General features: G+C 38.7%; 1 protein-coding gene across 19 annotated transcripts in view; it reads right to left on the reverse strand.

Annotated features, from left to right (window-relative positions):
• Positions 1-1057: 1057 nt before the first annotated feature.
• SGIP1 (SH3GL interacting endocytic adaptor 1) overlaps positions 1058-15217 on the reverse strand; it is a 248289-nt gene continuing 234129 nt past the window's right edge. For all 19 annotated transcript variants that reach the window (XM_055140808.1, XM_055140807.1, XM_055140823.1 and 16 more), the window contains 4 exons: positions 14460-14662; positions 12043-12107; positions 11053-11217; positions 1058-9729 (listed from right to left, as the gene is read on the reverse strand). In XM_055140808.1, coding sequence (XP_054996783.1) covers positions 9707-9729; positions 11053-11217; positions 12043-12107; positions 14460-14662 — 456 coding nt within the window. In that variant the 3' untranslated portion in view covers positions 1058-9706. The remainder of the gene's footprint in view (positions 9730-11052; positions 11218-12042; positions 12108-14459; positions 14663-15217) is intronic.

Genomic DNA, 15217 nt, shown 5'->3' on the forward strand with positions numbered 1-15217 from the left:
CTGCTCTGGCCTGTGGGGTGTGTGTGTGTGTGTGTGTGTGTGTGTGTGTGTGTGTGTGTGTGTGTGTGTGTGTGTGTGTGTGTGTGTGTGTGACCTTGGTCACCCTGCAGTGCTCAGGATCTACACCCAGAGATGGTCAGAGATGGTCAACCCAGATTAGGCACAGGCAAGCATCTTAACCCTTGTGTACTCTCTCTCTCTCTTCTTCCCCACCCCCCCTCCACGCCATTTGGTTTTGGTTGGTGGTGGTGGTGATAAGGCACTCCCTACAGTGCTCAGGGCTTATTCCTGCCTCTAGACTTGGGGATTATATGGGATGCTAGGGATCAAACCTGGGTCAGCCACCTATTAGGCAAGTGTCCTATTAGTGTACTATAGTACTAAGTGTACTATTGCTCCGGCCCCATCTTTACTTTTTTTGCAGTGCTGGGGATTCAAACTATTACTGATGCTTCTAAGGCAAGTGCTTTGCCGAGTGCCATAGCCTCTGTCAGATGAACTCCATTATTTCCATTCTTCTGATTTTTATGAGGTGGGGAGCTGGGCCACACCTGACTCTGCCAGAGTCTTTTCCTTTCATCAGTGCTTGCATGCAGTGCTGTGGACGGAACTTGGCTCTTCTGCACGAAAAGCACGTGTCCCAGGTCCTATTTCCTGGGCACAAGGTAACTCCATTTTTGTTTATGTGGGGGCCACACACCCTGAAGTGCTCGGGGCTTACTCGTGACTCTGCACTCAGGGAATCACTCCTGGCAGGACTCTGAGGACCATATGTCATGTTGGGGGTTGAACCCGGCCTGGCCAAGTTCAAGGCAAACACTCTACCGGCTGTACTATCTCTCCAGCTCTGAGTAATCCCACTGTTAAAGGAAAGGATTCGTCATTGAGTGACACACTCAAGTCCATCGTCAAATGGGTGCTGGGAATTGTCTAAATCTTGAGCCCTGTAGTCTGGTAGACCTTTAGACCACATGACCCACCCTAAATAATGCAGTCACCTTTCCCAGAAATGTGCATGCAATATTCAGAGTCCAGAAATCAAAGATTCACAGCTTAGTTGAATTTTATGATTTTCATTTATTTTCCAGGAAAAAAAAACACATTGATTAACAACTTACCCAGGTATTTCATTTTATTTTCATGTATAACCAAATTTTGTTCTGTAATGGGAACCCTAATTGCAGTCATGTGTCATGAAAAAAATCATTGCATATTTGGAATTTGATGAGATGGGTGATTGGAGATAGTTATGAAGGAAAAATAATTTATAAAGAGTAGAGCTTACAAAAAAGGTGATATATCCCCCCGCCCTTTTAAAAATTTTAAACTTATAAGGCAAGTAGCTTTAAAACATTCTCATGATTATCTCCCCAAAGTTGATACTACACATTTGTATCCCCGTGCTCAGCAGAGATGATGCTGTTACGAAAAGGAGCAAGACCGAATTGCTTTCATTCACAATTTCAGACACAATTCATGTGTCTCTTGAGCACAGCCTAGAAACAGAAACGCCTTCATCGCAGACAAGAGATGGTGAGGATAAAGAAAAGAGTTTTTCTCTGTTTGAATTACATGGTGGGGAAAGAATCAGGATTGACATTTCTACAAAATGAAAAACAGTACAATTGCATATTTTAATGCACAATTCCATGTATAAATACTTTATGCCCAAGGTATTTTGTGAATCACATACTCCGTACAAGGTCATAAAGAAATTCAGTTTACTTTGGTTGCAAAGATCAACAGCATTCTAGAATGTGGAGACTTCTAAGTAAAAACTATCACTCCACTCAAATTAAAGTACATGCTAATAGCATTTTCTTTAAGAAAGACAATTGATTAAGTTGGACTACCTTCGGGAACACCTCTAAATGTGTCATATTTCCCCCCCTAGTTTCTTTTCATATTCAGTAGGAAAAAAATCATTGCTTTATGTTGCTACTTAGCAGGCAAGAAAATTGAATTTTGATCATTTCATTTATATAGTTTTTTCTATATAAAATGGAAAAATTCTCTTACTATTGAAACATAACCAGGTTCAAACAGTTTGAAAAACTAGCTGTATAAATTCCTGCTTGGTCAGTGGTGAAACCCTACTCAAAGATAAAATTAGCATACGTTCATACCAATACTTGGCTTTTTCAAGAAAATTACTCAGCAGCAATTCCCCAGCTTTGAGAGAGAGATTGAAAAAGAGAGAAGAGAGAGAGAAAAGAAGGAAAGAAAGAGAGGAAGGAAAAGAAAGGAAGGAAGGAAAGAAGGAAAGAAGGAAGGAAGGAAGGAAGGAAGGAAGGAAGGAAGGAAGGAAGGAAGGAAGGAAGGAAGAAAAGAAAGAAGGGGAGAGGGAGGGAGGGAGGGAGGAAGGAAGGGAAGAAGGAAGAGGGAGATACAAGGAGAAACAGAAATAGAGGAGGAAGAAAGATAGAGGGAGGAGGATAGAGAGAGACAGAGAGAGAGCACTCAGATAGAAGTCAGTTCCTCTTATGCATATCTATTTAAGGAGCAAGAACCAAATACTGACAAAATCAGTGCAGTTGCAAGAATTGCCATTCCAGCAATTTCATGAAGAAAAACAAAACTGACTTTGGACCTGGGTAGTCCAGTGGTAGTCATTTGGGATATTATTTAAAATAATGTTAAGCAATATAGTAATAACATGAAGGATCTATTTTGCAACTCCACCCCCTCCAAAAAATAGAAAAGAACAGAAATATCAATGAAATAACATAAACTAGTGAGGTGGAATGAATATTTGGCTTATATAATCATTCAAGGTAACAGCTTATGAGGACTGGAGCGATAGCACAACGGGTAGGCGTTTGCCTTGCATGCGGCCGACCCAGGTTCGATTCCTCCATCCTTCTTGGAGAGCACATGGCAGAGCCTGGCAAGCTTCCCCTGGTGTATTCCATATGCCAAAAACAGTAACAACAAGTCTCATAATGGAGACGTTACTGGTGCCCGCTCGAACAAATCAATGAACAATGGGACCACAGTGCTACAGTGCTAATAGCTTATGAACTATTTAGGTTAATTCACAGATTCTGAATGAGTTAAAACTTTAACTACATTCAGAGATAGGTAAAGTGAGTGATTAAGTTTTACTCATTTCCTGTCTAATAACAATATACTCATGAGTTTTTGAAAGAATTTTGCTGGTTTTGTGTCAAGCCAATTGATTTATAAAACAAAGCATTAAAAAACTGTGAAAATCTCAGGGCATAGAATCCTAAACAAACAAGCTAAATAGTGCATTTCCCTTAGCATTAACAAAAATACTTTTTACATGAATCTTTCACAAGATTATGTAAGAAATGCTGTCACTATTGATCATGATTCAGTTTCTTAAAGCTGTGAAATAAAATATTATCAAAGATTGTTCTTAGCGTTATTCCAACACTGCAAAACTTTTGGACCATATTCAGGTCATAGTTGGTTATAGGTCGCAATCTTAAAAAGAACACTTAAAAATAAAATAATAATTTTATTGTTTTGGATGCTTTAGGTAAATTTAGTCTGTTAAAATATCCAAATAAGATTAAAATAATTCTTTTGAAATATCAGAGATTTCCCTTAAAGTTAAAACAAAGTCTCTTTTCAAAACATTGCTGGTTATTTGCGGTATTGGAAGACATGTAAACTGGAGCTATTTTTTTTTAAAGGATTTTTAAAGATGTGTCTAGGGAATGGCATTTTTCTGCTCTAATAACTTCATTAAGCTTTATTAATGTACTAACATTTATTGCTAATATCCAAGGAGTAAAAATTATGGAGTAAGTCATTTATTCTTGAACTATAATGAACATTTGCCAGAAATAGAAGACCTTAACATTATTTTGAAAACAACAGTGAATGTAGTAGAAATATCTCTGACTTATTTTGCTCTCGTGTGAAAGGGACATATAAAAATATATTTGCTTTTCATTGAAACATTTTTTCTTACAAGACTGATGATGTACTACTATAGGAATGGAAGGAAGCAAAAAGAAATACTAAAAAAATAAATATGACTTTAGAAGTTAAATCTAGAAAAAATGATTATATCTGGGCTAATGTCAGTAAGAAGGTGCCTGTGTTACTATAGTGATATTTTTAAGATAGAAACCAGACACTATGTGTGAGGGATGGCCAAGAGTTATGACTATCTTACAGTCAACTTACTAGACCTTAAAATTGGATATTCCTTTAAGAAGATATTTGGATTTAAATTAGATATTGAAAATGTAATTCTAACCTGCAGCTGATAGAAAATCAAAGGAATGACACGAATATTCTGAAATGTCTCTGACTTATTCAGAGACTTAAGCATCGTACATCTCATTTACCACTGTACATTCATGATCAAAAAGTAACTGAATGGTAGCCATATTTAATTCAGGACTGAATTAAAAAGTATTCAACTGCTGTTTGCCAAATGGAAACACCAATGGAGTAGGAAAATGCAATAAAGGCTCACAAAAGAATAAATAGAATAAAGTGGGTGGGAGTGGTATGGTGTAAGTTGGGGCATTGAAATAACTTATTTGATCAATGTAATGTGTACTATTTATTCATTTGTATCAATAGTTTAACTGGACTAATTTCAAGAAAATGGTACATTTACTTCTGTTAACTTTCAGAGCTATATTTAGAGATTCTCCTCATTTTGTTAGTATAATAATTATGCTTTTCTTTTTAAAAATCTGTGGATCAGGAAACAACGTAGGGGCCGGTTTTCTGATCCACAGATACTTACAGTTTGTACAGCTAGTAGGGCGTTCGTCTTGCACACGGCCGACCCAGGTTTGATTCCAGGCATCCCATATGGTCCCCCAAGCACTGCCAGGAGTAATTCCTGAGTGGAGAGCCAGGAGTAACCCCTTAGCATTGGTGGGGGTGACCCAAAAAGAAAAAAAAAGAAACTCATGTAGCCAAAGGAGCACATTCAGTCAGATTGGGTTTTGCTTAACTATCTAATGTTTCGGGGAGAATGAAAGATGATAAACTCCTCTCGCAAACTCATGTCCTTATTAGAGATATCTGAACTAGTTATGATGACACTTAACTTAAACTGATAGTCTTTGACTGTTCTTTCAAAAGAAAGGAAAAATGATTAGTGCGGTTCTTTTCAGAATAATATGGGGTCATGTATATGAATGCTTTATAATGTGTACAATTCAAAAGCCTACAAAATAAACTTAGTCAATCTCACTTGTTCTGTGTCTCATTGGCCCACACTAGGAGGGAGAGTTTGATTAGGAATCTCATATCCAGAAAGATCAATAATGTGCAACCTCCCTATTGGGACAGAAATGTGAAAATCAGAGAATACATTTTAGGATGGTTTGAGAATGAAATAGCATCAATGAGAATCTGAGGGAAAGATCGGGAGATTTTTAGAAAGTGTTCCCTATTATTTTAAGGTTGGAAGAAATGAAATGGGAAGAACACAAAATAAACCTACTAGAACAATAATTTTCAACTTTTAATCTGATATGATGTCAGAATTAATAAGGACCTGAGAGAGCTACCTGGGCTATGATTTTGTTTGAAAACTAACTAATTAGTCCTGGGTTTGTCCTAGAGATTTGAGAATTCAATATAAATTTATGGACCACCTCCAACTTCTAGACTCTAAGGATACAGTGATTAGTCAACATCACTGTCTATTCACCATAAATGACAATATAATGATCCATAAATCATACTTTGAGAAACACTGAAAGTTTTTGACAATTTTGCTATTGGAATTATCCTTATCTTGGTACTAATCTTTCCTGGTCCTTTTTTTTTACCTTGGTATTCAAATGGACAGGGTATAGTATAGTTTTACTTCACTATACCTTGTCCAAAATGAAGATAATTGTCTAAAAATGAACAGCAAACAATGCAGAGGTTCCCAGTGAGGGATAACTGTGCTGGCTCCAGCAACGGCACCACTTTGAACAATTTAATTCATCTAAACTGCAATGTCCCCATTTATGAAATTGTAAATTGAAGAGTATTGACAATTTTGGGGTTGCTATAAAGATTAAATGAACAATTATTAAGTGTAATGGCTGGCCTATGGTAAAAACTCAAGCAACTTTTGCTGTATCAATCACTTTGATTGTAAATATTTCCATGGAAAGTTCGCAAAGGTGGATGTAGCCAAGTCAAGTAGAACCCTAAGCCACTGCAGATTGTAGCTACATTATTATGGTATGCAAGCAGTGTACTCGGAGACCCTGCCGTAACTGCTAGGGGAACTCCTGCATTGCTTTCAGCTACTTAGCTTACCTGGCTTCCATGTGCTACTTTACTACAAATCAAATCCTGCCGTTAAGAAACATTTGAAAACCACTGGCAATCCCAACCTCTCATTCCAGAAAAAGGAGAGGGAAGGGCATTGATTTATCTATGGTCACAAGTTTATGCACAGCAAGGGTAGAGAGAAGCTTTTACTGAAAGTATTTGGAAATACTTGCTCTACACCAGCACGTGACAGGGATGAATGGACCTGGCACCTGCTTGAGCAAATCGATGAGCAACGGGATGACAAGTGATACAAGTGATTTGGAAATGGAAATCTCTAAAATTACGACCGCAGCAAATGTGTGTTGAGTGAAATACTTAAAGACAAAAGTAAAACTTTTATAGTTTGAGTTTCTGAGGGGGTTCCTCTTTACTTGAATTCCCTGGAAATGTGGACATTTTTCTTTTTCAGGTGAAGTACATTCCCAAACACACCACAATGTGAAAACAGTGAGGTTTCATCTTCTAGGTATAGAGAAGAATAGAGATTGAAATAATGAACAAGTTGATTTTTAGAAATAATAAATTCCAATTATGATAAAATTCAGACTCAATAGGAATTTATTTTAAAAAATCATGAAAATGTGGAATTTATTTCAAAAGAAAAAAACCATGTTTTTAATGTTGCCAACATAAAACAGGATCATTCAGACTTTCTACTAAATTCCAATTATGATAAAATTCAGACTCAATAGGAATTTATTTTAAAAATCATGAATATGTGGAATTTATTTCAAAAAAAAAACCACGTTTTTAATGTTGCCAACATAAAACAGGATCATTCAGACTTTCTATTCTGTTCTAGCAGACAATTTTTAAATCATAAAATTCAGGAAATGGTGCCCCAGCTAACAACAACCATTTCTTTTGATTTTCATGCCTGGTATTAAACGTCTTAACATGTACTAGTACATTTCTTTGGGTTTTAGGAGTCAATCCTGAACTTGATCTATATTTCTTTGATAACTGAGACTCTTGCAGTGTCATGGACTATTTTTTCCTAACACGAGTTCTTATTGTACAGTACACTGGATACAGGTATAACAGAAGATTACAAACTACAAGGTTAGAAAAACCCACCAAGATCTAAATCCCTGATATGAGTTTATTGTGTTCATTTATGACCTATTTTATGAAAGAAGAAGGGCTATATATATATATATATATATACACCTATATGTATATATATATATCCTGTTGAGCTTTTGATTATTTATGGGCTTATAATTTTGAAATCACTGACTCCCATTCTATTTCACAAAGACCAATTAAGGGACCTTAGGATATCTTCATAGTCTCAAATTGCTCAAAACATTTGAATAATGTTAGAGATTATTGTAATCTATGTTTTAAATTACATTTTTTACAATATCGACAAAATTATTCTCTGAAAATAAAACCAGTGTTTACTAAGTTACTCCAGAACTATATAAAATAAAATACAAAGAGCAAGACATGAGAACCAGTAATATTTACACATTTTAATATGTCTCATATTAATATTCAGTATGTTTTCTCATGAATCAATGACTTAGAAACACATTTTTAAATTCATAAACAGGATAAATCAATTTTCTGCTGTTTACTCTCCACCGATTTCAGTGTTTGAAATGACCTCATGTTTCACGGAATTCAAAAGTTGTCATTTTCTGTTTTTCTTTCAAAGTCATATTGGATATTTTTACTTAGAATAAGCCTCTCGTTTAAAAATCTTTAACAGAGGGTTGCTATTGGGAGTCAATTGAGAGTTTAAGTAAGAGTAATCTTTCCAGGGTAAAACAATCATTTTGTACATTCTCATGGAAGCAAGCACTGATTGAGAAGTACAAATAATAATTTAAAAGTTCTACTATAAACAATTGCCAGCCAACGTCATCTTAAAAGTAAAAGTTACAAAATAATTTGTTCTACAATTTAAAGGGAATGATAATCCCTGGTAAAATATGAGTGACTGTAAAATAAAAATTAACACCAAATGAGAAATATAACAATTTAATAATTATAGTTACTGAGAAGTGTGACTTAGAAGTTGGATTTTGGGTAAAACTAATTCTGTCACTTAATGGAAAAATCACATTTTCTGATTCTAGTAAAGAAAATATCTAACTGGGAACTCTGAGGAAGGATGTCACCACTCTGAATGCCCTTGTTTGGTGGAAAAGGCTAGGCCGAGAAACTGCAATTGTTTATTAAACCTTGTAACCATGAAAAAAATGACATGAATGTTGGATAACTCTCTTTCCCATGCCCCAAGATTGGCAAAGATTTATAGCTACCTATAGTGATGTTGCTCAGCCAAAAGGAAATATATCGCACCATGATGGTGATTAGAATTTCATCTGTAGTAAAGCTTTCCCTTTTTCATCCCAAATGATAGAAATGACGATGAAACAAATTCTCCTTCTGGATCTGATCAGAGGACATTTCTCACCACTGCACTAGGCAAGCAGTCTCAACATTCTGACTCCTATGGGTTTAAGATCAGAGGTACCATTCCCTGGACGAGATGGGCCAGACTCTGTTAGAAGTTGTCATTGTGCAAAAATTATTGACTAGCACTGTGGAAAGTTGGGGAATCTTAAAGTCACAATTTTGGTTTCAATCTGATTACTTGGCAATCTCTACATTTGCTAAACCGTAGAGAGAAGAACACATGGTTAAGACTTCATCTTCTTCTCTCTTGATTATAATTTCATATACTTAAACTTTAAATATGAATTGCTTTCCCTTTTTACACAAGTTATAAAAATAAGAGGTCCTGTTTACACAGTTTGCATTTTTATGAAATTTGCAGTTTGAAAAAAAAGCTTTTTAAAAAGTGGTAATTAATGCTTTTTTTTTTTGGAACAGGCTGTAACCTTAGAGTTTTTCTTTTTTCTGAAATAGTTCTTAATTTAACCCATTAAACATCTGAAGATAGACTTTTTAATTTCACACTAGAGTAAAACATACTAAGGACTGAAGAAAAGTAATTTTTTTTTCTGGTTCCACTTAATTTTTTTGATATGTGGCACCCCCTTTATGACAGCTATTCATATTATCTTTAAATTTTATATATTGACAAAATGCAGTCTACCTCTGTAAGCATTGTCAGTCAACAGTGTTACTATTAAATTTACATACCACGATTTAAATTACATCCATTTCAGGAAGGGCAAAATGCTAAAACTCAAGTGTCTAACTGCCTTACTGGAATGAGTACAATATACAAATACAATAATTACATTTTAAAACCATTACAATATTACACCTAGAAGTAAATACTGTAGGACATATGTGGGAGGGAATTGTTGCTGGAAGTCATCGACATTTCCAGCAGAGATATCCCCAAATGCAGATCTTGGTTTGCTTTCACCAAACCAAAATGAAAACCTGTTTCTCACACAACAGTTCTCCGTGATAGGACTCTTCCAAATCCTTGCATACAATTTTATTAGTTATCTGCCAAGTATTTTCCTGAAAAACAAAGCAACATATCAACAAGTTACCTGCTAGTTTTGATAATGAGATTATAACATGGGTAACATTTTAATTTTTCCAGCTCTATCCCCAGGAACTAAATATTACATACCATGGGGATCAATACTAATAAAATACAGAAGGAAGCATAGTAAGGCCATAACAAATGGCCAAAGGCAACAGAACCTGAGAATGGGTCTGCAGAACTGAGCTTCCCTGGGATGTGGGGGGATGGGGAGTGGAAGATCACGGGGGTGGGGGGCGAAAAGGAGGGGGGTGGGGGAGAGAATAGTATTGGGAGGATGGGTTGAGACAATGGTGGAGGGAAGTACAGACTGGTGGAGGGTGGAGAGTTGAAACAATTTATACATAAGACCTTATCATTGATGATATTATAAATCACAGCGACTAAAACAAATAGAACCAAAATTTACTTTGATTATCTATCCTGGAAATGGCATTTAAAATTTTATTTATCTATTTATTTATTTAAATTTTTATTTTTATTTATTTATTTATTTATTTCGGCTGGAGCGATAGCACATTGGGTAGGGCGTTTGCCTTGCATGTGGCTGACCCGGGTTTGATTCTTCTGTCCCTCTCGGAGAGCCTGGCAAGCTACCGAGAGTATCCTGCCCGCATGGCAGAGCCTGGCAAGCTCCCTGTGGCATATTCGATATGCCAAAAACAGTAACAAGTCTCAAAAGGGAGACGTTACTGATACCTGCTCGAACAAATCGATGAACAACGGGACGACAGTGCTACGGTGCTATTTATTTTTAATGAATTACTGTGAGATACAGTTACAGACTTACAAACTTTTGTGATTACGTTTCAGTCATAGAATGATTGAGTGTCCATCCCTCCACCAATGCCCTTTCTCCACCACCAATGTTCCCAGTATCCTGCCTGCCACCCCCACCCCAACCCCCCCGTGCCTCTGTGGTAGGCACATTCCCCCACACACACACTCTCTCTCCCCTCTTTCTCTCTCTCTCTCTCTCTCTCTCTCTCTCTCACACACACACACACACACACACACACACACACACACACTTTCTCTCTCCTTTTGGGTGTTATGGTTCGCAACACAGGCAATAAGTGGCCATCATATTTGGTCCACAGTCTACTTTCAGCACACATCTCCCATCCCGAGCGAGCCCTCCAAGCATCATTTACTTATTGGTCCCTTCTCTATCCCAGCTACCTTTTACCCCAGAATGTGAGGCCAGCTTCCAAGCCACGGAGCATTCATCCTGGCCCTTATCTCTATTACTAGAAATGGCATTTTTATAGGAAATGTCTAAGATACCCACTCACCTGCAGCAAACCTTTTCTTGATGAGTGAAAATCGATACCCCGCTCCCACAAGTTCAATATCACAGCCGGATAGGGTGCTTCCTTCACTTGTGAACTGCACAACCAATGGGGAAGGTTTGCTGGGACCTTCAGATAACTGAAATCTTGCTAGTAAAGAACCCACCCCTAGGGGGAAAAAGAGTGTTATTAGAGGAAAGCAGTTGCCACAAAATGTTGGACAGGACTTTGGAAATTGCATTCCAAAGTTAACATACAAGATCCAAATGTAAGAAGACAGTATGCATTGTGAACTGAATGGTAATGAACCAAATTTAATCGTTATTAGAAGTAACTCTTTGCAGGCTGATAAAGAGGGAATTCAGTCACATGTTACTTTAAAATTGGGGGCACAATCCTTGGAAGGCAATGCATGGTTTAGTTAATGATTAATTTCAGGTCTAATTTATCAGGGATGTGAGATGTAATGGCAGATGGAAACATGCTTCATTCCAAGGTCTGCTCACCTAAAGAATGATCTGTCTGATGTGGGATCTTGGGCAGAAGAGGGGAAAGAGGAGGATTCTTTGAAGAACCATTGCTTCAGAAGGTCAAAATATGTAAATTTGAAAAATGGGACTTTCTACATGATTTTAGTGCTAAGTGTATTTGATTAACACTTGATACTTGAAAGTGATTTCAATCTTATATATTATATAAAAGGCTGGAGTGATAGCACAGTGAGTAGGGCTTTTGCCTTGCATGCAGCCGACCAAGGTTCAATTCCTCTGCCCCTCTCGGAGAGCCCGGCAAGCTACCAAGAGTATCTCGCCTACACAGCAGAGCCTGGTAAGCTACCCGTGGTGTATTCGATATGCCAAAAACAGAAACAACAAGTCTCACTTGGAGACATTACTGGTGCCTGCTCGAGCAAATCGATGAGCAATAAGATCACAGTGACAGTGATAGTGCAGTGATAGTGACAGTGATATTATATAAAAAGACTGTGATTACCTCCATTTTCTGATTTCTGAGAAATATCAGGAATCTTCCACAATATTCTTTGTTGTTCAGCATTCCTAAAAATAAAATAGGTATAAAAAATCTGTATATTCAAGGTGTTTTGTTCTATTTTCTTTCTTTGTTTCTTTCCATTTCTTTTTTTTCCTTCTTTCTTTCTTTCTTTCTTTCTTTCTTTCTTTCTTTCTTTCTTTCTTTCTTTCTTTCTTTCTTTCTTTCTTTCTTTCTTTCTTTCTTTCCTTCTTTCCTTCTTTTTTTTATATTGCTGGGGATAGCTCATGGGCCTCACACACGCAACATGCTATATTGCTGAGCCATATCCCTGGTCCAACAAGAGATCCATCCACCCCCCCAAATATTTTTTGTCACACCTGACTGTGCTCAGAGATTATTCCTAACTCTACACTCGATAATCATTTCTGGCAAGACTTGGGGACCATATGAGGTGCCAGGGATTGAACCCAGGTTGGCCGTGTGCTAGGCGATCACCTTACCCACCCTACTATCTCCATGCTCCAGTCCCTCCACCCATAAATTCTTCTTTCCCATCATAAAAAAAACATAACACTTCAAATAGAAAAATCATTAACAGACAATACAAAGTCAATTTTTAAGTGAAAAAAAATATTGGGAAGTGATAATCTGTTCAGTCAAATAATTTTGTGGTGAGTCTGTATGTGTTGGGGGGGTCACCTGGTGGAGCTTGGTGGTTCTTCACAAATAGGTAATTTAATTAGAGGTGGTTTATGTCCAATATTTAACTTTGAAGAGATTTCAATTTTTTTTTTTTGCTTCTAACGAGCTTATGGAAAATCAAAAGACAGTTCTACTGTCCTTTGTTTATTCTTCTACGTGCGTTTACACAAACCAAAAGGTTTTGCTAAAACCTAGAAAGCTAGCATTTTGCCAACATGCTTCATGCCCATTAGCCAATGAAGGCTGCCAGTATCCCAGACCGGTGAGATCGGAAGATGAAAAGGGAGTTATTTCCCTACACTCTTGTCTGTTCTTTGTTGGTCAGCAAGCGGAGAGGTGGGTTCTCTTAACAATAGCTTTGACCCTGCTCCCCGCCCAGACGAGACTCCAAGTGGCCACCCAGGAACACTTCCTCTGCTCCTGAATGTCCAAGATCCCAGAGGCACACAAACCAATCTTGGAATGCAGCAGCTGCTGGCAGGAATGCTACCAGACTGTGAACTAAGCTACGGCCCCATGCCACCCTGGGAGGGGAAGGGTTTTTGTCCCTCAGCATTTTCCCCTATGTGGCTGCATGGCGACTGCCACCTTTTAGAGCCAATTGGCCAGGGAGGTAGGAGCTTGCAGTGATGGGGCGCTCAGGAAATCTTGCGATGGGGGGGCAGAACCAGCCCTGCTCCCCACCCAGACAAAACCCTGAACGGTCACCCACGAATGGCTCCTCCGCCCCTGAACGGCCATGACCCAGAGGCACACAAACCAATCTTGGAATGCAGCAGATGCTGGCAGAAATACCTCTGGATTTAATTACAAAAATATCAGAATTCCAAAACTGTGTGGCCGCTATCACAGCCAGGCGACATCATATGCTCTTCATTATCAGCAATAGAAAACAAATTATCTAATGATGCCTTTTCAGCAGGTCTGATTGTTGGGGGAAAATTCCAAGTAATAGTAGTGGTTTTTCTGTCAAAAATTGAATGTAATCGGGGCTGGAGCGATAGCACAGCGGGTAGGGCGTTTGCCTTGCATGCGGCCGACCCGGGTTCGATCCCCAGCATCCCATATGGTCCCCTGAGCACTGTCAGGAGTAATTCCTGAGTGCAGAGCCAGGAGTAACCCCTGTGCATTGCCAGGTGTGACCCAAAAAGCAAAAAAAAAAAGAAGAAAAATTGAATGTAATCAAAGTAAAGAGAGAGTAAAGTGAAAATCATTTGCTACATAGGCAGGGTCAGGGGTATACTGGGGTTCTTGGTGGCAAAACATGTGCACTGGTGAAGGGATGAGTGTTTGATCATTGTATGACTGAGACTTAAACCTGAAAGCTTTGTAACTGTTCTCACCGTGATTCAATTAAAAAAAAAAAGACAGATGAACCAAAAAAATAAAAATAAACAAAAACAATAGCTCTGAGAAGACAGTGTGGCTGAAGTTTTCTTATTCCTGGATCAGGGTAACAAAGGGGATGTGCTCTGGGGAGCTTTCCTGGAGTTCCCACCTATGGCTGGTCCCACTGAAACTTGCAATCCTGACTCAGCATCACAAGTGCTATGTTCAATCATTTTCTATTTACAGTTCCTACTGCAGCATCTACTTGCACCCTGGGCCCGGACATGCAGACCTGCTCAAAAGGAAACACAAACGCCGTGTCTGTGTCCCTTTTGCCCCCAGGAGCCTTGCGGAGAGAGGGAGGATTGGGACGAGTGGGTCTTTACCAGACTGCGGGTGGGAGCACGGCCTGGAGCTTGGTGACGCCTCCATCGATGGGGACCAGGAACTGAACGTTATTGAGGGCCACGGCAGTGGTCATGGCATCTGTGTTGTATTTGTAATCGATGCGCAGGTCAGTGCTGGCCAGCTCACACCGCCAGTTCACTGCCAGGTTTAGGGGCGTGGACTGAATGCCCTGGGCAGACACCTGGCCAGAAGACAGGAGAGAGAATACAGAAGTTAAAGGTTCATCTAAAACAAAATCCAGAGCTGGGACGGTATCCAACAGGAACGCTCTTTGATGGTTAACCGTCACAAGGCCGCTGAGCTATTCATCAATGAGCTGGCGGTATCAATCATGAGGAAGGTGGGAATCCATGCTTCCTGTGAATAAGGGGGGGGGGTGCCCTGGGAAAGCCACTTGCTATGAGTGGCTCCAGATTAAACATAATCAGGGACAGAGAGATAATACAGAGGCTAAGGCGCATGCCTGCATCCTGCTGAACCCATTTGAGTTTCCACACCATATATGGTCCCCTGAGTACTGCCGGCCTCATTCCTGACTGAGCACAGAGCCAGAAATAGATGCTCAATACATTGGGTGTGGCACAATGCCCTCAACTGACTCCCACTCCCCCCACAAAAAAAAATCACTATATCACTGTATCACTGTCATCCGGTTGTTCATCAATTTACTTGAGCAGGCACCAGTAATGTCTCTATTACACTCAGCCCTGAAATTTTAGCAGCCTCTCCTTACTCG

This window comes from Sorex araneus, chromosome 5, assembly GCF_027595985.1.
Source record: "Sorex araneus isolate mSorAra2 chromosome 5, mSorAra2.pri, whole genome shotgun sequence".
In the NCBI taxonomy this organism is placed as follows: Eukaryota; Metazoa; Chordata; class Mammalia; order Eulipotyphla; family Soricidae; genus Sorex; species Sorex araneus.